The 26,951-nt window shown below is 36.9% G+C and overlaps 1 protein-coding gene across 3 annotated transcripts in view; it reads left to right on the top strand.

Annotated features, from left to right (window-relative positions):
* Positions 1-26,951, top strand: part of MCTP1 (multiple C2 and transmembrane domain containing 1) — a 457,836-nt gene that overhangs the window by 173,003 nt on the left and 257,882 nt on the right. For all 3 annotated transcript variants that reach the window (XM_054578606.1, XM_054578607.1, XM_054578605.1), the window contains exon 2: positions 18,902-19,016. In XM_054578606.1, coding sequence (XP_054434581.1) covers positions 18,902-19,016 — 115 coding nt within the window. The remainder of the gene's footprint in view (positions 1-18,901; positions 19,017-26,951) is intronic.

The raw sequence follows: 26,951 nt of genomic DNA, 5'->3' as shown, positions 1-26,951 counted from the left end.
AAACGCTGCTCAGGGGCTGGTATGTGAGAGAAGGTCCAGGGGAACTCAAGTGATTTTGAGAAGTGTTAAATTATAAATTGGATTACATTTTAAACTTTTTGATACATGCAAGTAAAAAGTTAAATTTGTTGTTTAGCTTTGGAACTGTGCATCTTTAAATGTGACCCTCTGCAGAAGATTGGCTCATCGGAAATATCTGGTACCATTTATTTTTTATGTGAATATAGGGGAAGCTCTCAATCACTCTTAGTGAAAATGTAAATTGTAGGATATTTTTGGAGGTTGGTAATTTGACAAGATATCCCAAAGTTAAAAAGACAACCCTTGATCTGGAAATTCCATTGGTAAAGATTTACTCATCAGATACTCACAGAAGTGTACGCCATGATATGCATAAGAGAAATTTATTTTTTGCAGTATTGTTTGTAATAGTGTAAACAGAGGGGACTAGTTCCATCAACAAAAAGCTGATTAAATAATTTATGGTATATACATTTACAGGACCATAGGGACTGTTAGAAAGGATGAAGTATATCTGAATGTGCTGAACATCACAAAATTGTCAAGATGTTACTAGATGAAAAAAGTAAAGTGTGTAACAGTGCAGACAATATATTCTTTTCTATATATGTACATTTTTGGAAAAGATATGTGCCAATTTTTTTTTCTGGAGGACACTCAAGAAAATAATGGTGTTTACCACTGTGCAGAATCACTGCAGTATAGATGGGAGATGGAAAATTTTACTTCTCACCTTTACATTTGTGTACTGTTCGAAGTTTGTAGTCAGTGCATATGGTTTTAAGAAATGACACCCTTACATAGACATTGTTGGGAATTCTACATGTGGTAGTCCCAACTATACAAGTCCTGTCCAGAAGGTATCCAGCCAAGTAATATGAAAAATAGAGACATTTATTGAAGAAGATACAAGAAACATTGTACATAAGACAATGACACCTCAGTCTCCTTCAAAGTAGGCACCTTGGAACCTCACACAGTTCCAGTCGCCATCAGCTGCCCCATCTTATTTTCCTGAATCTCACTGATGGTCTGCAATCTCTTCCCTTTCAAAGGTGATTTCAGTTTTGGGAAAAGCCAGAAAGTTGCAGGGCGCCAAATCTGGGCTGTGGGGGGACTGAGTCACCTGGGTGATTTGATGTTTCATCAAAAAACTCTGCATGAGATGTGATGCATGAGCAGATGCGTTATTGTGATGAAGCTGCCAGTCACCAGTTGCCCGTAGCTGCAGCCTTCTGAATGATCCAAATAGTTTCTGTGGAGGAATGTTCAAGCTTAATGAAAAATTTGATGCAGATTCGTTGCTCTACTGACTCAGTCATTTTGAATGTGACAGCCACACAGTATACATGTGCACTCAGTGGAGCCTACTGCCCACAATGACAAATACAGTGAAATTGTCATTCCAGTCCGCTCTCGTTGGCTGCCAGGTTACAGCGATATCATGCAAACTGTTCTTGTTATATTAACAATGGCTGGACTTTTTCTGGACAGACTTCATATGTGTAAGCTCCGGTTTGTCTTTAAGAAGGTGGTGTATCAGGCTGTGTCATTTTTTTAACTGTTTTTTGTTTGTTTGTTTGTTTGCCTATCGCCATCTAAAAACCATGACACCAAGTGGACAACAAATTTCTGGATCTCCCACTGTTTTCTTGTATTGTTATATCATTTACTTGTGTTTTCTGCTCAGTTCTGAAGCTTCCTATGGAGCCATTTGAATTGCCAAATGTTTAAACCATTTGTACAGTGCATACCTGATACTCACAGTAACTTAATGCACTTCTTGGCCCAGTAAATAGGCCTAATACCCATTTGATTTGGTTGTATAAACTGTTCCTGACTGACATTGGGAAATGGACCACTGGCTGTGAAACTTTGTGGGCATGCCAATTATCAATAACTGGGAACTTATCAAAGAACTGCACTGAACCAACAAAAAAGCAACTGATTTAATATCTCAGTTGATGAGGCAGGGAGATTGGGAACCCAAGGTAAGATTTCAGGTCTTCAGACCTTTGCAAGTTGAACTTCTGTAGAAAGTAAGATGTGAGCTCACCAATAGAAAGTTCTATCTTTTCAACTAATAAAAATGGAACAGATTCAGCTATAGGTGTGAATATGTAAAAGAGCTTTAATAAAAGAAATAAGTAAAATTTTTCTGTGATTTAGAAACCCTTGATATTAGAAATTTAAAGTACTTTTTCCTTAACCATGAGCAACATTTTCCTTTTGATGTGAACGTTTAGCTAAAGAAAAATGATATAATTATGATCTGAGAAGTTAAAATTGTCATGTAGTTTCAAATGCCTAATTCGCATTCTGATTTTTTTAAAAAGTCTGGAAGAAAAGTGTTAGCATGAGCTCTTGGTATTAGAACAATATGAATCCTACTTCACCTGCTTCCTAGCTGAAACAAGTTATTCATCTTCTCTAATCCTCAGTTTCCACATCTTTGTTATTAGGATAATAAGAGTAATTATTTCTTAGGTTTTGTGCAAAATAAATGAGACAATGTTTGTGCTCTATCAACGTTAGCCGTTTAATCGGTTGGGACGCTTTTGGTTACAAATAACAACTCAAACTGACTAAAATTATTAAGGGAATTTATTCATCCATATAACTGGAAAATGTAGTGGTTAACTCAGTGGTTCAGTCAAGTCACAAGAATCTCGTGTGTTTCTGTCTCTCCATCCAGCCTTCCCCGTTGTTAGCTTTACCCCAGTCTTACTCCCCTCATGAACCCAGGAGAGCTGCCAGCACTCCCACAGCTGGCTCCATGCCTCCTCATTCTCTTCCAGGAAGAGTGACTGAGCCTATCTGTCCCAGCATTCTCAACCAAGTCCAAACATTTTGGAGGAATGCTTAGGTCACATTCCCAACCCTGCACCAGTCATTGGAATCAGGGGGTTGAATCGGCCTAGTCTTTGTGATATTCTCTACCTTTAGGGGAAGAAGCAGGTCAGCTTCCCACCGCCACACTGATTATCCAGAGGAAGTAGAGGGCTATGAGGAAGTGGAAAGACAGAAACACCTGCTTGGAAGGCAATCAATACTTGTCATCATCTTTATCATCCTTATTCCAGGCCCCACGGACAGGACTGTCCACTGTCCGGCCAGGGTGTTATTGGTTTCTGTAAGTGGGCTCAGTAACATCCCAGAATGAAAGCACACAACTTGCTTGCCAAGTAATAATAATAATAATAAATAATTATTGCCAAGTTATTATTTCTGTAATAAGTCAAAGCTTCCCTATGCCAAATACCCACTACGGAGAAATATTTGACCATTTTAGATTATCAATTTAATGCTGAACTACGAGAATGAAAAAATTAGAAGTGACACCTAACATTATCTACTCATATAGTAGCACTCAAATTTTGGCAGTTTAAAAAAAAATCTCTTTTTTGCAAGTTGTACTGAGAAAGCTTAAGTTACTGATAACTTTGCTCTAGCAAGGTGTTTGGAACACCTCAAAGAGTATCAATTAATTGAATAATTTAAGGCAAGCATTTATTTTTATTGTGTTTTCATAGCTACTACAGTCAACTCTTGATAATTTCCAGGATCTATAATTTATCCATAGTAAATTCTGCTGTAACATTTATTAACCCACAGATTTCATTTATATATGGAAAATCCTTATAAAATACCTTTCTCTGTGACAAACTTGTATATTGGGCAAGTACATCTAACACTCCTCCTGTGATATGTATGACATCTTAGAACTCTACATCTCACAAACAAGTGTAAAGCTTCTCTCAAATAGAAATATAAATGTACTTTTTTATTTCTTGCCTTTTTTATTAGTCACGCTCCAGTCCACAGTCCTTTCACCCACTGTAAGTTAAGAATTATTGTGAATGACACACTTCCTCACAAAGCCTCACTCAGGGGAGAGCATTTCAACTTCCGGGTGAAGGGTTCTGAGGATCTCTGAAAAGACAAAACTCTCAATATTTATCCCTGACAAGTGTCTTCCTACAGCTGCTCAGACTTTTCTCCTTCAAAGCACTTCCTTTGTGAATGTGTCTTAAATTCTCAACTAGATACTAACTTTCACACTATCTAGTTTATATTCTTATCTACAATTAGACTGTCATTTTAGGAGTAGCAAGGCAGGGCCGAAATATTACATGTTTAACATAGGATACTAAGTGTTTTAGATGTATTATTTTACTTAATCTTCAAACAATTCTATCAGGTGGGTACCATTTTTATCTTCATTTTTTTTGAAGGCGAGAACCTAAGCTGAGGGATGGAGCCAAAATTTAAAGAAAAAAATATGATATGAATAGAATCTCTTTTTTAAAAAGCACATTTATTAGTAATATAGATCTTTCCCTTCTTTCTACAAATGTAGAATTGAGAGTCAAAAAGGGTAAGTTATTTGCCTGAGATGATAAAGTTAATTTTATGGGTGAGTAGGAAGTAACACTGAAATCTTATGACTTATAGTTTCATGCATAATTACTGCCATAATCCTTCTCAGTTACCTGCAGTAAAAATGTTTACTACAGCAGTAGTAGCAAATTATTTTTATGAAACATAATTAATGTGTAACTGTATCCCTTAAATATATCACTCTCAGTTTTCTCATCTGTTAAATGGACAGCAAAGGGGATGATGAGATGGATTAAGTTAATTTATTTAACATGCCTTCTGTGAAGTTCATCCTTATACTGACTAAGCAAAGACCAAATTAGAGTAGTTGTGCCCTACCAAGCACTAGGTTATTTACTCAAAAGAATGAGCTATACAGAAACTTTTGAAAATTAAACTTTTTATTTGAGTATTTTTAGATTTACAGAAAAGTTACGAAGATAGAACAGAGAATTTCCACATACCCCGTACCCAACTTGCTCTATTAAACATCTTATATAAGTACGGTACATTTGTCACAATTAATGAACCAATATTAAATAGATTAATATTAACTAAATCTCTACTGTATTCAGATCTTTAGTTTCTACCTAAGGTCTTCTTTGTTGTTCCAGGACCCAGTCCAGGGCACCACATTTTATTTAGTCTTCACGTCTCCTTAGGCTCCTCACGCTGTGAGGGTTTTTTATACTTTCATTGTTTTTGATGACCTTGACGGTTTTGGTAGTACTGGTCAGATGTTTTAGAGTGTCCTTCAGTTTGGGTTTTTCTGATGTTTTTCTCATGGTTAAGCAGAGGTTATGTGTTTTGGAAGGAAGGCCTCAGAGATAAAGTGCCTTGCTCATCACGAACTGTCGGGTGAACATACTATCAAGATGGCTTATCAGTATTGATTTCAACCTTGATCACCTGGTTAAGGTAGTATTTGTGCCAGGCTTCTCCATGCTGTCGCTTTGGAAGGAAGTCACTGTGTACATCCTCCACTTAAAAGGCAGGAAGTTATGCTCAGCCTCCTTGAGGAGCTATTTTGAATTCTTCTGCTCCATAGACTTGTCTATTCCATGCCCCCCACATTGTATGTATGTATGTATGTATGTATGTATGTATGTATTTATATCAGTATGGAATTGTATTTATTTTATACTTTGAGTTATAATCTAAAACTATGTTATTTATTTTGTTACCAAAACTCTTAAATTTTTCTACCAGGGTTTGCAAAGATAGTATATTAAACCTTGATCTGACGAGTCTTTTCTTCTCAGAGGATTTTTTCTTTCTTTTTTTGGCAGCAAGGTATAGGGGGAAAGAGATGCTTGGGCACTCACTGAAAGATGAAATTTGAGAAGAGTTAATGCAAACAAAATTTGTCATGCTCTCAGGTCTAACAAAGATTGTTGTGGTAAAAATAGTAAGGATAACAGTTAGCAAGAGTTACAATAGTACTGAAAGCAGAAGACAAGCCAAGCATGATGTACTTTCTTTTTTTTTTTATACTTTATATTAATTTGCAGTATGACCTTTATTATTCATAAAATCCACACATATAAGTACTTGATTCTCTTCTATTAACAGTGATTTGTAAAAAAAAAAAAGAAAAGAAAACAAAGTAACAATATATGTGAGTATCTATCTAGTCTGTCCTTCAGCGAATTTCTAGATATATATATATAATTTCATAATTAAAAAATGATACTGATACTGACATATTTTACCTTGACAATAATTTTTGATAGAATTTGAAAATGGGGTCCAAAAAGTATTATGTTTGCATTTAAAATACACACGTGTTGTATTTTGCTCCTGATCAAATTTAGAAGAGAACACTTATATTTTATGATCTCTACTTAGTATTTTTTAAAATTTTATTTTAATTTATTTTTTCAAATCCATTTGTCTCTGCCTACCCCCCACCACTTTCCCTTGCCCCCTCCCTCCTTCCCTCCCTCAGCTCTTCCCCTTTGGTTTTGTCCATGAGTCCTTGCTATATGTTCCTTGACTTTCCCCTTCCCTTCCCTTCCCCTGCCCCCGCTCCCTCCTTCCCTTTGTCTCTGTTGATTTCTTTTCCTTTCAGTGTTGCTGGTCTTATTTTCCTTTCATCTTTGTATTGTTGATTAGGTTCCACTTATAGGTGAGATCATATGGTATTTGTCTTTCGCCCCCTGGCTTATTTCGCTTAGCATAATGCTCTCCAGTTTCATCCATGCTGTCGTGAAGTTCAGTAGTTTTTTTTTTTCTTTCCGCTGCGTAGTATTCCATTGTGTATATGTACCATAATTTTTTGATCCAATCATCTACTGATGGGCATTTAGGTTGCTTCCAACACTTGGCTATTGTAAATTGTGCTGCTATGAACATTGGGGTGCATAGGTTCTTTTGAATGGGCGTTTTGGTGTTCTCAGGGTATACTCCCAGCAGGGATCACTGGATCAAAAGGCAGTTCCATTTTCAGCTTTTTGAGGCAATTCCACACTGCTTTCCACAATGGCTGCACCAGTCTGCATTCCCACCAACAGTGTACTAGGGTTCCCTTTTCTCCACAGCCTCGCCAGCACCTGTTGTTTGTGGATCTGTTTATGATGGCCATTCTGACCGGTGTGAGGTGGTACCTCATGGTGGTTTTGATCTGCATTTCTCTGATGGCTAGTGATGCTGAGCATCCTTTCAAATGCCTCTGGGCCCTCTGTATCTCCTCCTTGGAAAAGCATCTGCCCAGGTCCTTTGCCCACTTTTTGATTGGATCGTTTGTTTTCTTGGAGTGGAGTCGAGTGAGTTCTTTATATATCTTGGAGATCAAACCTCTATCTGATGTATCATTAGCGAATATATTTTCCCATAGGGTTGGCTCCCTTTTCATTTTGCTGATGTTTTCTTTAGCCATGCAGAAGCTTCTTATTTTGATGAGGTCCCACTTGTTTATTCTTTCCTTTATGTCCCTTGCTTTAGGAGACATATCAGTGAAAAAATTGCTGTGTGGGATATCTGAGAGTTTCCTGCCAATGTTCTCCTCTAGGACTTTTAAGGTGTTGTGACTTATATTTAAGCCTTTTATCCATCTTGAGTTTATTTTTGTGTATGGTGTCAACTGATGATCCAATTTCAATTTTTTGCATGTAGCCGTCCAGCTCTCCCAACACCATTTGTTGAAGAGGCTATTATGGCTCCATTTTATGCTTCTGCCCCCTTTGTCAAATATTAGATGCCCATAGAGACCTGGGCTTATTTCTGGGCTTTCTATTCTATTCCATTGGTGTATGGGTCTGTTCTTGTGCCAGTACCAGATTGTTTTGAGTATAGTGGCTTTGTAGTAGAGTTTGATGTCCGGTATTGTGATCCATCCTACTTTGTTTTTCTTTCTCAAAATTGCTGCGGCTATTCGGGGTCGTTTATGATTCCATATAAATTTTTGAAATGTCTGTTCTATTTCTGTGAAATACGTCATTGGTACCTTAATAGGGATTGCGTTGAATCTATAAATTGCTTTGGGTAGTATGGACATTTTGATGATATTAATTCTTCTAATCCATGAGCACAGTATATGCTTCCATTTATTTGTGTCTTCCTTAATTTCTTTCTTCAATGTTGTATAGTTTTCTGCATACAGGTCTTTTACGTCTTTGGTTAAATTTATGCCTAGGTACTTTATTTTTCTTCTTGCTATATTGAATGGTATTTTTTCTCTGATTTCTTATTCTTCTATTGCATTGCTGATGTACAAAAATGCCTTTGATTTCTGAATGTTGACTTTGTATCCTGCTGTTTTGCCAAATTTACTTATTAGGTTGAGGAGTTTTTTGGTAGAGTCTACAGGGTTTTCTATGTACACTATTATGTCATCTGCAAACAATGACAGCTTTACTTCCTCCTTTCCTATTTGGATGCCTTTTATCTCTTTCTCTTGTCTGACCGCTGTGGCTAGGACGTCCAATATGATGTTGGAAAGAAGCGGCGAGAGCGGACATCCTTGTCGTGTTCCCGATCTTAGTGGGAAAGCTTTCAGTTTTTGCCCGTTGAGTATGATGTTGGCTGTAGGTTTTTCATATACGGCCTTTATTACGTTGAGGAATGCCCCATTTATTCCCATTTTTCTGAGTGTTTTGATCATGAATGGGTGCTGTACCTTATCGAATGCTTTTTCTGCATCTATCGAGATGATCATGTGGTTTTTATGATGTACTTTCTAATCTCTGATTAACCAAAGGCAAACACTAGCAACAGTGTACATAAAATACAGGGTCCGGCAGAAGTAACGGCACTGAGAGTGGTTGGTATGGTAGGTGAATGTCTCGCATGAAATGGACAGCAATTTGAACAGTTCACCTAAAATGTCATAAAGTGGGCTTGAATACGACAGTATTATGTTACAGAATTACATACTTATGATTTTGTAATAAGATTAGTATAGATGACCAGCTCATTAAAAAGGGGTGTTATTTGTGTTAGACTCTGCATATGATTTGCAAAAAGCAGGAAGAATCTACTTTGCATTTGAAAATCACTTGACTCTCTATAAAACAGAATAAATTACATTATTTCTTTTAATTTTGACAAGTCTTTTTTTTTAAAGAAGAAGAAAATGAGGCCCTTAGACCTCAAAAAACTTTCCCTCTGCCTTAAAGCAATTTAGTAGTCCAACTAGGCCTGTTTACAGGTCTTTGTGTTTTGACTTCTATAATCTTTCCTCTATATTATAATGGCTTTCCTCACCCCCTAAATACCTACTTATATTTAAATAATTTCTTACATTTACAAAGCAGTTTTGCATATTTTATCTCATAATTGAAACAGTCTTTTTAAGGTATCACCCCATTTTAAAGATTAGAAAACAAAGGTGCAGAAGGAATAAGTATATTTTGGCTGAAGTTAAATAGTTGGTATCATGCCTGCCCTTTCTCATCAGAATTTGCCTTTCATAACACAAATGCTGGTTGCAGGGTCTAATTCTAGAAATGAGCAGCCTATGTATATCAGGATGGAGAAAAGAGAATTTCATTCGTTTTCCTTCGGCATGGGTTATTTGACCTATACGTGTAGGTGGAAAGGTTACCAGTGGTAATAAAACTGCACAGAACAGTCAATTTAGTGGACAAGCCCAGAGTGAGTAATCATGTGTGGGAGTCCCAGAAAGGATGCTCTGCTTGTACTGAAATTCATCCTTTTTCCAGGAGCAGTTAAATATTGCCATTTAGTGGGCTTGAGAATTTATAGGCTCATTTTGTTTTGTTTGGGCTATTGCAACATCAAAATCCCAGGATTAAACCCAGGACTGTAGTTTGGTTCCCAAACTATCGTAAAGCTTGATATGACCAGAGGATCAGTCTTTTCTGCTTAGTTTGTCTTTCTGGTGAACTGAAGGCTAACTTGTTAAATACTATACCCATGCATCCCAGTTTATCTGAGACCATTTTGTTTATGCCATGAAATACACTCCTTTCACTCTCCTAAGTATACCATCTTGGATTATATATTACATGGGTACCCCAACCATAAGCCTTTTTCACAGCCCTTGTTGAAAATATTCATAAACACACAAAGGTTTCCTTACTTAGTAACTGCAGAGCATTGACCTTCTTTGACCTCTGGGTGATGAGCTAGTATGACAGAGGCATCTGTATGTCAACATCAATGATCACTGCATAGTATCCTAGAGGAGAACGTGGAAGGCATAGGGCAATGTCTGTCTGCAGCCTCTCTGTGTGGATTTCTCCCATATCACTGTCTACTGATGGCTTATGAATTTACTGAGTTACCTGGCTGCTTTCTTGCTTCTGTCCTTCTTTTGCTCATTCTTGTTGCTCTTTTCGTTTCTCCCTCTGTTCTATTGTGAGAGTCAAGAACCCCCTCCAACTGTCTCATACAAGGTCAGGGGAAGTAAGAAGGTGTTGGGGGATCACATAGAGATCCAGAGCCCACAGCCTGGAGCAGATGGCACACCCTTGTGGCCCAGAACTGCTCTAGGCCTTTGAGAGTGGGAGTTCGTAGATCCTCATTCTCCTGCCAGCCATTGTCATACCCTGCTTCAGTTAGTCTGTCTACAAAGTCAGTGGGCTACAAAATCACTGCTCTCTACTTTATATGTTTTTCCACCCCTTACTTCTGCCTAATTACAGCACCCGTTTCCTGATTCAGGGTTATACATGGGTCATTCTGGCCTCTCCATTTTCTCTGTTTAACCCTTTGGCTTTCGCAGCCTTGTTTAACTTTTTATTTCCTCTAAACTTTTGCCTAATAATACTTTTGCTAGGAAAAGAAAAAAAAACCCCACAAACTATCACTGACCAACCTACTCATTGTCTAGTTTCAGATACCCAGCTCCAGTCTAATCTATATGAACAAGGGGCAGAAAATTAAGTTTATGTAGAGTCAAGCATAAGCTGTTCTTTCAGGTGGGGCTGTAGATTAATCAGGCACTATGACTCACATAACCTAGTCAGGTAGACTCATTGGTTGCCATGGATTTTCTCCATTCTGTGTGATTTCTGTTTTGAAAGGCATTTATTCTGCTGACCTCTAAATAGCCATGATGTTCCCTTGGTAAGTGGATCCCTGTTCTTCATTGAGCTTTGAGTATCTCAGTGGCTTCTGGGTTCTGTTTTTGAAAATTAAGTTTTGACAACTTTTGACTTCCAATTGATGGAGATTTCACTGTGCTAATATTTTCAGTGTCATTGATATTAGGAGAGATGACTAAGTAGAAACTAGCAATGGCTAAGTAAAAATCCTCAACGATACGTCTTGATATCCTTGACAAGGTTGTTTAACTTTAAAAGCTGAAAATGTAAAAACTTTCATGAAATTTTAAGTAGATTTTATTGATAGATAAGGTTAAATCTGCACTGAGCATGGGCTGAGTATATGGAACACATATGGAATAGCTTAACCAATGTCTAGTCCCTTGGACATGGCAATACCAGAGCACGCAGGGAAATCTCCTGTAGTGCAGACCCGCTTCCCCTCCCTAAACAATGTTACACTAACTCTATTTCCTATCGATGACAAGGATCGACCACCTCAGTCAACAGAGGAATCTCATTTTTTGCCTACAATGAAAATCTCAGAAAGGCCAGGTGGCCCTCTCAACCTTGACTTCATCAGCACCATATGTCTTCTGCTGGAAGCTTTCTTCATTTGGGTGAAAAGGCCTCCTAAGCATCAGAGCTCAAAGTCACAAGGACCTTCATTGATTCCCACACATATTCCCCAAGTGGTTCATGGCATAAATAAGAAAAGTCAGGAGATTCTTTGTGGATAAGCCTTCTCAACGACTTGCTTTTAAAATTGGCACCAGGGGTCAAGGCAGGCTCTGTATTGCAAATACCTTAGGACTTCTAAGAAAAATTACTAATACCTGGGTCCCCCTCCCCAAGAGTTCCTGGGTGCCTAGCCAAGGCCCTCAAGGTTGAGAACTACTAGTCCATATAAAATGAGGGAAAGAAGGGTTAGGCATGAGGACATGTGACATTACCACACATCGAACTGTCAGAGTTGAAGCAAGCCAGGAACAGTAGAGGAAAAGCTTCTGCAAAAATGGTGGCTTAGTGGAGTAGATGATGTGGGTGTTGTAGTCATAATCCTTCCAAATGCTTCCTTTCAAATTCTTAGACTCTGTCTCTTCCACAGTTTTTTTTCTGACTTTACCATAGGTGACCTAATAAGGCTGTGTATTCCACTTACATTATCATTTACAACTTCAAACATTACATCTGCTTTTTGGCTTCAACAGCCCCAAAGCTCTGAGTGTGGTCATAGAAACCTCCTTAATCCTCTAACCATGCCTGGAACTCTGAATTTAAAATTTTGGGCTTATCATTTCTTTTACATTTCCACCAAAGATGTATAAGGATTCCCTCTTTTCCATATTCTCACTAGTACTTGTCTTTTTTTTAAAATAATATCTATCCTGACAGGCATGAGCTAATATCTCATTGTGGTTTTGATTGGCATTTCCTTGATGACAAGTGATGTTTTGCACCTTTTTACGTACCTGTTGGCCATTTGTATATATGCATGTCTTCTTTGCAAAAATGTGTATTGAGGTCCTTTGCCCATATTTTAAACTGTTTGTTCTTTTTACTGTTGAATTGTATGAGTTCCTTATGTACTTTGGATATTAACCCCTCATTATGTGTATGGTTTACAAATATTTTCTCCTGTTTCATAGGTTGTTTTTTTTATTTTGTTGATTATTTTCTTTACTGTGCAGAAGCTTTTTAATTTGCTGTAGACACACTTCTATATTTCTGCTTTTGTTACTTATAGTTTTGATGTCATATCCAAAAACTCATTACCAAGGTCAATGTCAAGGAGTTTTCCTCTGTTTTCTTCTACACATTTTATGACCTCAGGTCTTGTGTTTAAGTCTCTTTAATCCACGTGGAGTTGATTTTTGCATATGGTGTAAGATAAGTGTTTAATTGCATCCCTTTGCATGGGGATATTCGGTTTTACTGGCATTGTTTGTTAAAGAGGCTCTTCTTTCCCCACTTTGTATTGGTGGTGTCCTCATAGAAGATCAGTTGACCCTTTATGTGTAGGTTTGTTTCTGGGCTCTTTATTCTGTTCCTTTGGTCTATGTATCTGTTTTTATGCCAATATCATAACTGTTTTGATCATTATAACTTTGTAGTATAGTTTGAAATTAGGAAGTGTGAAGCCTCCAGCATTGTTATTCTTTCTAAAGATTGCTGTGGCTATTCAAAGTCTTCTGTGGTTCCATATAATCCAGCAATTCCACTTCTGGGTATTTATGCAAAGGAATTTCCATCAGGATCTTGACACCTGCATTCCCATGTTCATTGCACCATTATTCACAATAGCCAAGATATGGAAGCAACCTAAATGTCCATTGATGGATGAACGGATAAAGAAAATTTGGTGCATGCATACAATGGAATGTTATGCAGCCTTAAAAAAAGAAGGATAATCTATCATTTGTAGCAACACGTATGAACTTGGAAAACATCAGGCTAAAGGAAATAAACCAGAAACAGTAAGACAAATATTGTATGATCTCACTTATATGTGGAATCTAAAATTGTTAAACTCGTAGAAGCAGGGAGTAAAATGGTGATTGGCAGAGTCTGGGGGAAGGAGAAGATGGGGTGGTCAAAGGGTGCAAAGTTTCAGTTATGCAGGGTGAGTAGCTTCTAGAGATCTACTATACAGCATTGTGCCAATAGCTAACAATGCCGTATTGTATACTTAAAATTTTCTGAGAGGGTAAATCTCATGCCAGGTGTTCTTACCACACACAAAAATGATAAAAACAACAATAATAAAGATGGCAGGAAGAAACCTTGGGAAGTGCTGGATATGTCTGTGGTCTTGATGGTAGTGATGGCTTCCCAGGTATATACTTATCCCCAAACTCATTGATTTATATACACAGCTTTTTACATATCAATCATACTGCAATAATGTGGTTAAGAAAATAGCAACACACATCTAAGTGTGGAGCATGACAGTTTAGGGAAAGGAGAGGTGTATTTGAAGTTCTAATAATAGTCACTAAATAAATGTTAAATTTGAAAAAAATAAAAGATTTAAAATGATAAAGTTTGTATTAGAGCTATATGTGTGTCTAGCATTTCAGATATATCTTTCCTAATATATCCTTGCATTTGGTAACTAAATAAACATTTATAAAAAGCTATTTTATAATAAGAAGTTATATTTCTATTATCCTTACATAATTGGCCTGCCGGTTTTCTTCTTGGAACCATTTCATTGCTCCTGAAGAGAGATGTTGCTCTGGGTCTATTTAAATTCTATACCTCGTTCTTTTATAGAGTTGAGAGAATCCTTGGAACTGGACACAGCGGTGGCTTGGAACTGGCTTCTCCACGCACTTCTGCGTTCTACCGCTGATAGTTCCGTTCTCCCAGGAGCTCTGCTCACACTTCTGAGTGACTCATCCATCCATTTCCCACATCTTCCATATCTTGTCAGTTGACAGATTCAGCTGATTGAGTCTCCTCAATATCTCTCAAATTCATCTTTTATTTCCATTACCACTGACCAGATGAGGCCTTATGACTCAAACTTCACTGTTATAAAACCTTTTAAATAACTTCTATATCCACAGAATTTCTCTATTCTCTTCCATCCTACAGAGAGAAAAGGCCCAGTGTTGTTCATCTCTGTAATCTAAGCACTTAGCCTAGAACAGGAGAGATGAAAGACAGGCAATAAATGTTTGTTAAATGAGGCCTGGTTGTATTGCTTCTCTCTTCAACACCTGTGATGGTTTCCTGTTGCCCATAGGTGGAACCCCCTTCAGCCTGGCGGAAGGCGCAGCAGTCATCTTTGCCACCGCAGCGCTCAGACATGCGGCTGGTGCACCCTCTGGGGACTACTCACCATTGGGCTCATGCTACTATTCCCATTCTCATCAGTGTTCCTATATTCACACCCTGCTTTGTTGTCATCTCTGTGATGCCTCCTCAGAATCTTCTTCCACAGCTGTTGGTCTTTCCTGCTCTCCTATGGACTTAACTTGGTTGTAGCACAGTCTGTCTTTATAGCTTTTGAGTGGACAGAGTTTCATTTTTAGTGCCAATTTTGATCAATTGGTAATGGCAGCCTAAAGCACTGTGTTGAGAAAGATTCTAAGGTTATACTTTGGTTCCTCATGAAAGAAGGTGCTAAACCACATTAGATGCCACACTTGGGCACAGAAAAAAAGAGAACAAACTGCCCATGGAGCAGCCAAATTTGTTACAGATCCCCATGTATGTGTCTACTCCACTACATCATGTGTCCTTAAAGATATATTTCCATCCTCATAGCCTCTATCACAGTTTATGTTTAGCTGATCCCTAAACACCCTAGTCACTGACTTTAAGAGTTTGCAATCTAAAATGGCAAATATGACATTTGTGATAGAATGTGATAATGGACAGAAAAAGATATAAAGTACTAATGAAAAGATCCTTGAATAGTAGATAGGAAGACATGGAGAACGAGAGGTCTGTCTAGAAAAAGTCCAACCATTGTTAATATGAGAATGGTTTGTGTGATGTCGATGTAACCTGGCAGCCAAGGAGAGTAGACTGGAATGTGCATGTGTGAACAATGATGACTTCACTGTACTAGTCAGTGGGGGTGGTAGATGGATGCCATTGAGCGAGCATGTGTACTGTGTGTGGCCATCACATTCGAAATGACTGAATGAATCGAGGAATGAATCTGCATTAACTTTTGCATGAAGTGTGAACATTCCTCCATGGAAACTATTCAGATAATTCAGAAGGCTGCAACTATGGGCAACTGGGGATTGGCAGCTTCATCATGACAGTTTGCCCGCTCATGCATCATGTCTTGTGCAGAACTTTTTGGTGAAACGTCAAATCACCCAGGCCCTCCTACAGCTCAGATTTGATGCCCTCCCTGACTTCAACGAGAATCATCATCCAGGATTCTGGCTTTAACTAGAATCATCTTTGAAAGGCAAGAGATTTCAGATCATTGATGAGATTCAGGAAAATACGATGGGGCAGATGATGGCAATTGGAAGAACTGTGTGAGGTCCCAAGGTGCCTACTTTGAAGAGGACTGAGGTGTCATTGTCCTATGTACCATGTTTCTTGTAGCTTCTTCAATAAATGGCTCTATTTTCCATAGTACATGGCTGAATATCTTCTGGACACACCTCATGCATCCAGAGGAAATGAAATCAGTACCTTGGAGAGATGTCTGCATTGCTGTTCATTACAGTATTATTTATGCACAACAGCCAAAATATGGAAACAACCTAAGTGGCTGTTATCAGATGAATGGACAAATAAAATGTGGTACCCACATATATATTCACACAGAAAATGGAGTATTATTCAGGCTTTAGAAAGCCAGTGTAAGTGCAGTGCAGTTATTTCTTCACAAGGTGTTAAATTCTAAAACAGCAAAAGTGAAAAATCTACTGTAGTTAAAATTACCTTTGAAAATTTCTTAACTTGCTCTTAAAGAGTGGAGGTAGAACACAATAAAGGGGGTCAAATATATGGTGGTGGAAGGAGCTTGACCTAGGTGGTGGACACACAGTGCAATATACAGTTGATGTACTATAGAGTTGTACACTTGAATCCTATATAATTTTATTAACCAATGTTGCCCCATAAATGTAATAAAATTAAAGCAGGTACTGTATGAATTATTCACTCAAAACTTTAAGAAGTACTGAACAGAACAATGAAAGCTATAAAAAATATAGACATCTGAACATTCAGACTTTTCTACTTTTAAGATACCTATCAGAACACTAAAAGAACTTCTCTCTTCCTATATATTTTATCCCATTTTTGGGGGAAAGAAGTAAATCTACCTACATTTTATGTTTATTAATGGATTTGCTTATTTTGAAACAATGTGTATAAAAGAACCTAATGAAAGGCTTGGAACATACTTGGTACTTAACAAATGTTTGTTGGATTTGACTTTAAATTTTGCCCATTAATTAGATCTGCTTACAAATGGTTCTTTGAAAAGTGGGTTAGAAGACCTTGGTTGGCATCTTCTCTTTCCACCATGCGTCTTCTGTGTGGCCCAGTGAACAGCTGTTACTCTTTTGCTCTTTACACTAGTTTCAAGACAACTTACCATAGTTCAGGAAATGTATATGAAAGGAGATGATATATTTTGCCCACCAAACTAGTAAATTAGTAACATCTTATGTTGTCTACCATATGGGAAATAGGCACTCTTGTAACTTTTGATAGGAGCATGAACTATTTAAACCTTTGGAAAAAATTTAGATGTCCTAAAAGAAATAAAAATTCCTGTAGTGGCAAATACTGAAACAAAATCATATATTCATCAGTGAGGAGATAATTAAAGAAATTGTAATATTCCCATACTGTGGAAAATGATGTGCATAAAAGGCAACTAGATAGATCTATGTGTTGTTAGAAAAGTGCCCATGATTGAAGTTAAATAAATTATGAAATAATAGACAAAATGTAATGCTATCTTTGTTAACAATAAATAAAAACTGAGAACTCAACCTCACATACAAAAAATAAACCTAAATGTATGTGTATTTGTTTGTATAAGAACACAAACAAAAGTGTGGAAGGAGATGTCCTAAATTGTTACCCTTGGTAACCCCAAGGAGGTGGGGCAATTAAATGTTTGGGGGAAGAGCAAGGCAATCGTTGTTTCTTTTGCTCTCACTGTTGTTTGAAGGCCTAATCCAAATTTGCAGCAATGAGAAATAAAAGACAAAGACAACTGGGGATGTAACATGGAAATAGAGTGGATGGAATTTGGTAACTATTTGAATGTGGTAGAAAGGGAAATGAAAAAGTCAAAGCTGGTACATCAATTCCCAGCCTGCGCAACGGGAGGAAGATGCTATCATTCACAGAAACAGGCATATCATGAGAAGAAGAGAATTCTTTTTTACTGTTACCAGAGGAGAAGTGATGAGTTTGGGTTATCAATCAAAGTTGTACTGTTTCTTATTTTAAATAATAATTGCTCCTATAGGAAAAATTCTTACCTTGGTCTTGAAACCTCCAACAAAATGATGCTTTATGGTTGTATTTCATGTAAACTTTGGAACTAAAACAGTCAGACTGCTGTCTAATATTTTACCTTATTTGTGCATACTATTTCAAAACAAAAGACCATTGATTTTTAAATTGGAAAAAAATTATAATTATTTAAAATCATCTCAAATATGTGAAAAAAGTAAATTTTCCTGCTGTATCAAAGTGGCAGAAAGTAAAAACTATGACCGGTACAATTTTTACTGTATGTTTCTATTGTGTTATTTTAATATAGTTATTCCTCTTCAAGTGGGTTTGTAACTCAATGCCTATTAAATAAACAGAGAATATTGTTCCTAAAGATATTCTATAGAGGTAGCCTTGCAAAGATATTTCTAGAAATAGCTTGTACACTTTTATTCCATAGAAAGTGGCATTATATATTGCCTTTATACTTATATTATTTACTTGCAAATACTGTCAAAATGCTGTGTGAATTTATTTCTGTGTAATTACGGCATATTTTATGTCAGAACCGAGATAAAAGGGTATAATTCACCAGTTTGAGCCCTTTTGCATAGATAAAGGATTCAACAAAGTCACCTTAATAAATCATTTTAATTTTCAGCTCAGTTATGTGGAAACCAGCTCTTGATATCTTTATTTTCCATTCATCATTGATTGCATTTTTACTTCAGAAACTATTCCTATATTAGTCTTTCTTAGTTGAATTATGTGGGGTTTTCCATGGATAATGTTTTTCATATTCCATTTGTTATTTCTAATTTGAGTTCAAACAAGAATCCCTGTTTACTGCCATGTTTTTATTGAGTTTAAAGAATTTAATTAATGTCAAACCTTCAGAGAATTGGGTGATTATGATGTTGTATGAATTCACAAGTTGGTTTATTTTATTGACTAATTCTTATAGTTTGAGTTAAACTATATATGCCCCCCACCTTGGAGGAAATAGAAGAAAGATAATAAACTTAATATTTTATATATTTCTTGTTTTCCAGAAAATAAATACTTCTGGAACCAGTAATGCAGATACCCCTTTGGCTGATCCCGGGATGTACCAACTGGACATTACATTAAGAAGGGGTCAAAGTTTAGCTGCCCGAGATCGAGGAGGTAAGGCTATAAGAACAACATCGCTTGGAAACTTATTCTGCGTGTTTCTGACAAAACTGTTTTGTATGGTTGCTTAAGTTTGAAAAATTTATCTCTAGTATAATTTTTAGAAGGCTGGGTTCAGTGATGTGGTGTGAAACATCATCTGAGTCCTGTGACCACACAGGAAGAGGTTGTGGCGCAAGTTCAAAAACACTTTGAACTGGTCTCAGCTCAGACAACGAGGTCCCAGCAACACTGCTGACAAACTAGACTCTGCATTATATGTAATTAGTGACACAACCAGTTAAGTAGGTGAGACTCATATTTGAAGCCTTATCAGAAGTCACCTTTTGGGAGGCCTGACATTTTTTTTTTTTCCTTCCCGAATTGATTTGCTCAGTTGAATCAGCTAAAATTGCAGAAATCAGGACTTTGGAGATTCCCAGCAAGTAATTTTCTGAAGCTTTGTTGGACCTGACAGTAGTCTCGCGGTGAATTAAATAGGTATTTTAGGCCATTACGAAGGAAAAGACAAAGCAAATACTCCTTAGTTCTTGGATTCCAAATCCCAAGAAAATCTCTGGATGAATTAGCCTGGGCTAATTTAAGGATTCCTTGAACCCAGGTTAAGGCAGGACCAGAGACGGACCCTAAACAAACTGTGTAGAATCATTTGCACATTTCAAAATACCAGCTATTCAGGATGCGGAGAAGTGAGGGCTCCTTATCCCCAAAGGAAGCTGAATTTGGTGTAACTCCTCCCATGAGAAGGGAGAGTCTCTAACTCTGTAACTCACTGTCAGAGAACGGGGAGGGTGTTCCTGGGGTTACATAATCTTGTTTATTTCCTCCAATCCTATGATGTCCATATATGGAGAGTGGAAGAGACCAAATTAGGACTAAAGTTTGGAATTTTTATCTATTGTCTCTATAAGAATAAAATACAGAAAATAATATAATAGTGTTTTTAGACTAGTAACTGCACAAATAATGGATTTAGTTTTTAAGTAAAAACTAATAAATATCAGAACATTCTTAATGAATGAATGTGTGATTAGAATATAGAATTTAAACACATGGGGGAAATTTTGAAAATTAAGACCATCTGATTTAGTAACTGAGGACAAATGTTTATTGAATTGAACCACTTGTCTCAAATGAAGTTAGATCAGAAAAAGAAAATGATGCTAGTAACATAGTTCTATTTTGCTATATGTCTATAACTTTTTAAAGATTTTAGAGTACTTTTAATTCCATTACATAACATCATTTCATGTAAAACAGAACTGAACCAGACATCAGAAGAAACTTTTCATCCTAGGTGTGCCCTACCAACAATAGTAAATGCATAGGCACACAATTATTTATTACGGCATTGTTTGTAATTATAAACTACGCATCAATAGGAGAGGTGACTAAATAAACCATGGTACATCCACATGATGAAGTACTATGAAGCTGTAAAATAAAGAATAAGGAAAATCTCTAGGAATTGATATGGAAAGAGTTACAATGATATATAATTAAGTGAAAAGGTAGAGTGCAAAAGAGTATTGACAATATGGAATGTTTCATGTAAGAAAGAAGGAAGTCTAAAAAATTATGAATTATCTGCTCATTTGTTCAAAAAGATGTATCAGAAGTAAACTCCAGAAACTAATGAGATTAACAACATAATATAGATAAGAACAAGTGACAGGAATAGGGGATGGAAATAGGGTAAAATGAGGAAGTCACATTTCTCTGAGTAAATCTTCTTGTAACCATGGCAATATTTTAGCAATGAATGAATGAATGAATGAATTAAATCAACTAGGATGTGGGAGGAACCCAGAATGGAATTTAACTATAACCACACCTCAGGGGGATGGGGAATAAAATAACTAATCAAAGTGATTATGTAAAACAGTATTTGGATTAAGCACTATAAAAATCAAAAGAAAATGACTGTACATAATATTGTACTTCAGAGCATGAGTGACAATTCTGAAACTACTTACTGTGTATATTAAGAATGAGCAAATAAGTAAATATATTGTGGATGAGTGCCAGGTTTCTTACTGTTGGAGAAAGAAGTTACAATATACAATAGGGGAAAGCTGGGATGAAATGTGTGGTGTTTAAGAGGTATTAGTATGAATTAATAGATTGATGTATGACGATTGAAACGGTTAGAGGTGTGTGCGAGTGTGTTTTCCTAGATCTGTCTGCTGAGAGATACTAGACGCAATCTCACAGGTGTAATGATAAAGTAGTAATCAACATACCTCGGGCCCGTTCTTGGTTCCTAAATACAATTTCCCCAAGAAAAGTAGGCAGGGCTCCTGGAGACATTGTTGATTGCAAATCTGGGGCAGTGAAAGTAAAAGATGAGCCTGGAACATTCTGCAGTGCCAGAAAGTAAGGGAGTCCCCCAGAATTGATGGCAGAATGTCAAAATGACATAGGAGCCAACTTAAAGGAGCGCCTAATGACTACAGTTGGAACAAGTTCAGCAACAAAATAAACGATAGCAGTAATAGATTATAAACCATAAGATAACATAAATACCTATTATTATTACGAGTAAAGGTAAATAAATATATAAGTAGAAGACAAGGCACAGCTTTTCCTTATAATAGAATTCCAGTGAATAAATATAGAAGGAAAAATAGAAATAGAACTCTATCCTTTAACAAAGACAGTATAACAGTTGTTGCAGGCAAAAATCATGAATTGATAGTAAATATGTAGGTGCACATTTATGATAAAAACAGAATATTTTCATCATTTCCAAGTATTTCCCCACAAAATGCATATATGAACTACAAAGAGGAAAATAGTAATTTACAGTGGAGAAACTTGGAGGACATGATCTTTACCAAGCGGTCAGAGTTAACTTCAGCAGGAATGAGGAAGACATTCACCATGGACCTGCTGATTTGACGTGCTGAGACAGGCACATCAAGTCTATAGGATTCTTGTCATAATGTGTACAGTCACTGTCATCTTGAGAAAACATCAGGCAAACTCTGGCAAGCCGTAATAGCAGTTGTCGAAACAGAGTAGCAGCTACCCTTGGGACAGGGCATGCACAGTCTTGTTCCCCATTTTTAGGTCTGGGTGGCACTGCGCATGCACCACTCTCTTTCTTAAAGGAGCAAATTATTCTCGATGTCTCTGCTAAAAATAGGGATGGTGTTTAGGTAGAATGAGAGGGCCATGTTCTTAAGAAAAGTATTACTTTGTGGAGTGAAGAATGTCCCAAAGTGTTTAAAATACAAACTTCAATTCACCTTCACTATTTTACTTACTTGCCTGGAGTCCATGATGTTTCTATTGGGTAGATATGAGAAGAGAAGTTTAAACAGAGGAAACAACATGAGTTAGTTTTGAGATTGATTAAAATTTATCTTAGACCCACCTGCGAATAACAAATATGTTAAGCATATGATTATGTAGATAATATTGAAGCACTTTAGGTTTGGAAATTATATATATGTAATTATATGCATATAGGATAATTAGATGGAGATGGGTAGTTCAAAGTGATAAAACCAGTCAGAAAGCATTGCAGTTATGTAGGAGTATAGTTTTGAGGGTCTGAACCATAATTATGGGTGTTGAAATGGAGAAGGAAAGGAAACTATGAGAGATGGTTCAGGAGAGTGTCCAGTAGCACCTGAGATCAATTGGATGAGGTGGTTAAAAAAAAAAATGGTTGAGATTTTAAGGCTGATGGTACCTGGGAGCTATGTGGATTTTGGAAGAAGATGAATGTAAGAAAAAAATGTGTATTACGATTATAATTAAAAGTATTACACTCTTTTACCGTTCATTACATTGTTGCCCTTACCTATTGCCCAGCAGAACCAAAATCCTATGACCCCTATGTCTCATATTACCTTTGTACAGAATAGTGGGAGAGGAAAACTCATCTAGTTTTTTGCTAGATTGTTGCTTGGATTTTGCATCTCCAGAATCTTCACTCACATGTAATAGGCACTGAGCAGGGCTCAGCAGTCAAAAATGGCCATCGTTCTTCCATTTTTATAACCTGTTCTGCAGAACAATAACCAGATGGCTTCTTGGAATGGTACTGCCTTTTCCTAAGTTTTATTATGTCAGTTTTAATAAGCTTGATGGACTAGAAAGCAAATGATCTTGGGGAGTCTGACCACATAATTTCAAAGCCAAGTTCAACATTATGTTAGCTGTGTGACTTTGAGATCTGCAATTTCTCTGCTGAAATTGTAGGGTTCCAGATTTAGCAAATAAAAATACAGGATGCCTAATTAAATTTGAATTTCAGATAAACAGTGCATTCTCCTTTTAACTGAGTTCCTTATTTTATCTGGCAGCCCTCTGACAATTGTCCTCTAGTTAGTATCAGAAAAATACCATTTATATTTTAATTGGGTTGGGCCTTTCAGGACTCTATTATCATCTATCACATGTTGAATGTAACATCTTGACATGATTTTTTGTAGTGCTAGAAAAATACGAGCAATCTGCGTGGATATGTTTAGTGTTAGCAATTCTCTACAATTTGAATTCTTGAAATTTGTATCCTGGAGGATGTTTTAATTTCCTAGGGCTGCCTTAACAAATAGCTATAAACTTGGTGGCTTAAAACAATAGAAATTTATTATTTCATGGTTGTAGAGCACAGGAGTCAAAAAAAATCAAGCTGTGCTAGGGAAACACTCCCTTTCAAGGCTCTCCCGAAGAACCCTCCCCACCCCTTGGCTCCTGGTGGCCCCGGGCATTCGTTGGCTGTGGCAGCACCGCCCTTCCATCGTTCAGTCCTTTCTCTCAGAAGGACATCAGTCATAGGGTTCAGGCCCACCCTAAATCCAGGGTGAGCTCATTCCAAAACTTAACTCAATGACGTCTACAAACACCCTATTTCCAAATAAGGTCACATTCACAGGTACTGGGGTTTAGAACTTGAACATATCTTTGGGAAAACCCCTGTCAGCCCAGTACAGAGGACAATGGCTTCTTTTCATGTACTCAGAACAAATTTAAATCATCAAAAAAGCGATCCATGTGAACGAGTTAATTGTGATTCTATTAATAACAATGTTAGAAATCCCTGCATTGAGTAGAATTAGAGAATCACAATTAGTCTACTCTGAAACTCCTAATGAGAGTCTGATGTGTCAAATGCTAAAAGAAAGTTTCCAAATGTTCCAAGAACGTTTATGTTATGAGAATGTTTTCAAGTTGGTTAAGAATCGTAGAAACCTGGGGCCTGGGGAAAGATTTAGAATTTCAGGAGGTTATCCCCTGCCGAGCTTCACTTTTCTCGTGGTTTAGTGAAACCTCACTAATGAGAAATTATACTAATTAAAATGTAGCCAGATCTGAGAATATGAATTGGAAAGCACTTTTTCCAAAAATAAATTCAACTTGATAAAACTGAAACATATTCAGTATTCTAAGTGTAAACAAAGCCCTTTTTAAGTCAGAAGCCCTGCCAGCAATTTTGTCATTAGAATGTAATTTAGGAAAGCTCTTATTCTCTGAGTGGGTAAGGCACAGTAATATTACTAGTACATACTAGGCATCAGGTACGCTATTTGGAGTTTACATATATTTCCTCTCATCTGGACAGGATTGGCTCTAAGAACAGCTGCCACCCCAATACATTCCCTCCCTGCTGGGTGTGCAGGACCCCTTTGGTTTTGACCCTGGGAATTTCCTTTCTGGTAGGATGGCCGAATATCCTGGAGACAGTTCTGTTTGTTTGTTTCTTTGTTTGTTTGATTGGCTTTTTGTTTGTTTGTGTCTCCTGTTGGCATAATTTTTCCTAGTGTTCCATTTCACTCTCACAAAGGTCCCAATTCAGAGACATAATGTATACGGATGTTTCCTAGAAAGAAATCTTTAATTCCATTAACGTGGATCGAAAAATTAAGCATTATGAATCTTCCTTTTTTTCTCAGAAGGAGAATGCAGCTTACATCATTAGAGAAAGGTTTGTTTCCGAACAGGTTTGAGAGACTTTTCTTGACAGCCACTTTGTGTTGTATTTTTGCATTAAGATAGCAAACTGAAGGTGTTGCTAGTCACTCGTTTTTTTGCATTTCTTACAGATGGTAGAATCAAGTATAGGCTTGCTTTACCCTGTACAGAAACAATGATTTACATACATGTTAATGTGATTCCTTTCAGCAAGTTCTTACCATTGGGAACATTTTTTTTTAATCATAGATTCAGTTTTAATGCTATCATTTAATGCTATTTCCTATGGTCTATGACCTTATATATATAAGCTTCTGCAGAATACAAATATTCTGTTCTGTTTTTCCTATATTATTTTCATAGATGCAAAAAACATCACTCATCGACATGCAAAGATTCCTTCGTTGCACTTAAGTAGAGCCATACAGTTTCTAAAACCTGAGAATGACCTTCTACCTGGGGATTTTGTAAAAGACTCCAAGACTGCACTATTGTCCTAGAAAGCTTTTTATACTGGTCTTTACGCTTCATTCTGATCCAGGCGCAGAGGGTGCAGTGGCTCTACCCCAGACTGCAGCACTGCATACGTGGAGGTATTCCTATCTTCACAATTCCCAGGGTTGGCTCAGAGGTGCCATTCTTTACCAAATGTGAATCTGAAACTTCTTAAGCCATAAAGCAGGTACTCTGAAGGGAGTCTGAAGATGATGTTTCCACATATTAAATGCAGTCATATTGCACCTCATTAAATAATATTTACTTTTGTGTGCTATTTCTTATATTCTTATTCTCGTTCACATTTGCTTTGCTTAATTATATTTAGATAGGAGGAAGAACCAATTTTTATTGAACCTTTGCAAATAAATACATTGTCATGAAAAGTAAAGGGACCCAGGAAAGGCACTATGTATAGTATCTGAAACTGTTCTCGCAGTTTACGGGTAAGGCCAATCAGCATGCATCGTATTTCCTCAAGAATCTGCATAGACTTTGCCAATCATGGTTTTTTGAAATATGAGGTGATTGTTTATAGATGAATTTGATTTAGAATAACTATAATTTAATTCAGCATCTCTGTTAACAAAGGACGGTTTTCAGCTTGTTTTAAAAGTTGATCTCTGAGTTCCATTTATTAGGCATTGTCCTTAAATTCACCTGAGGCTAGTTAGCTTGTATTCATGGTTTTCCATACTGAGACTTCTTAAAGGATATGTTCTTTATTGGTACAAAGATAAAGTTTTACAGGTATATTTTCTTGGTTTCGGATGTATTGTGCCCATAGGAAGAAATATCCTCAGGAATTTAGCTATGTGTTTCCTAAAATTAGACCATGTGACACATACAAAATTACCCTTTTCATACATTTTGAAAGGTCAGTTGGCACAGTATACCAGTTAAAAATAGGTTCATATGTTTGGTATGATTCTTTGATACAACAAAACTTACATAAGAATATAGGCCCATTGATCAAGATTATTTTAAGACAGGGCATTCACTCTAACTAGCAGTAATTTAATCTTCTAAGTTTGGGGTTAGAGAGAGGAAAAAGGACTAACGGGGCTTTCCATGACTTATCATACAACAAGCCATTAACAATAACACCAACAATGTTCTAAAATGAATAACTACAATTAGATGTGTTACCTGTCACAAAGTCCTATTTCTTCTTACGCTGATATTCAGTTAACAGCCTAGTTTCACACAATCATCTGTCTTTGGACCAAAATAATTCCAGAAATTCAAATTTTTAAGTCCCCTAGTACAGTCCATCGGGTATTTACTCAAGGTGGTAATCTCAGTTTACATTTGGAAACTGCACCCGTGAGTCCTTTTTTTTTTTTTTTTTTGTTCTTAGCAGCCTCAATAATCTTTTGCACCAAGGTCTGAGATTGACTTTTCCTCAGAATTTTATCGGAAGACACAGTGTTCAATCTGTAGCTGATGGTGGGAACCTTTAGGCAAGTGTGAGGGGAGAACATAAGCCACCTGTGGATGATGGCCTGA

Source organism: Pteronotus mesoamericanus, unplaced genomic scaffold, assembly GCF_021234165.1.
Source record: "Pteronotus mesoamericanus isolate MK-2021 breed Mesoamerican mustached bat unplaced genomic scaffold, CSHL_Meso_final contig_50, whole genome shotgun sequence".
Lineage (NCBI taxonomy): Eukaryota > Metazoa > Chordata > Mammalia > Chiroptera > Mormoopidae > Pteronotus > Pteronotus mesoamericanus.
This window is presented reverse-complemented; position numbering and strand designations above follow the sequence as displayed.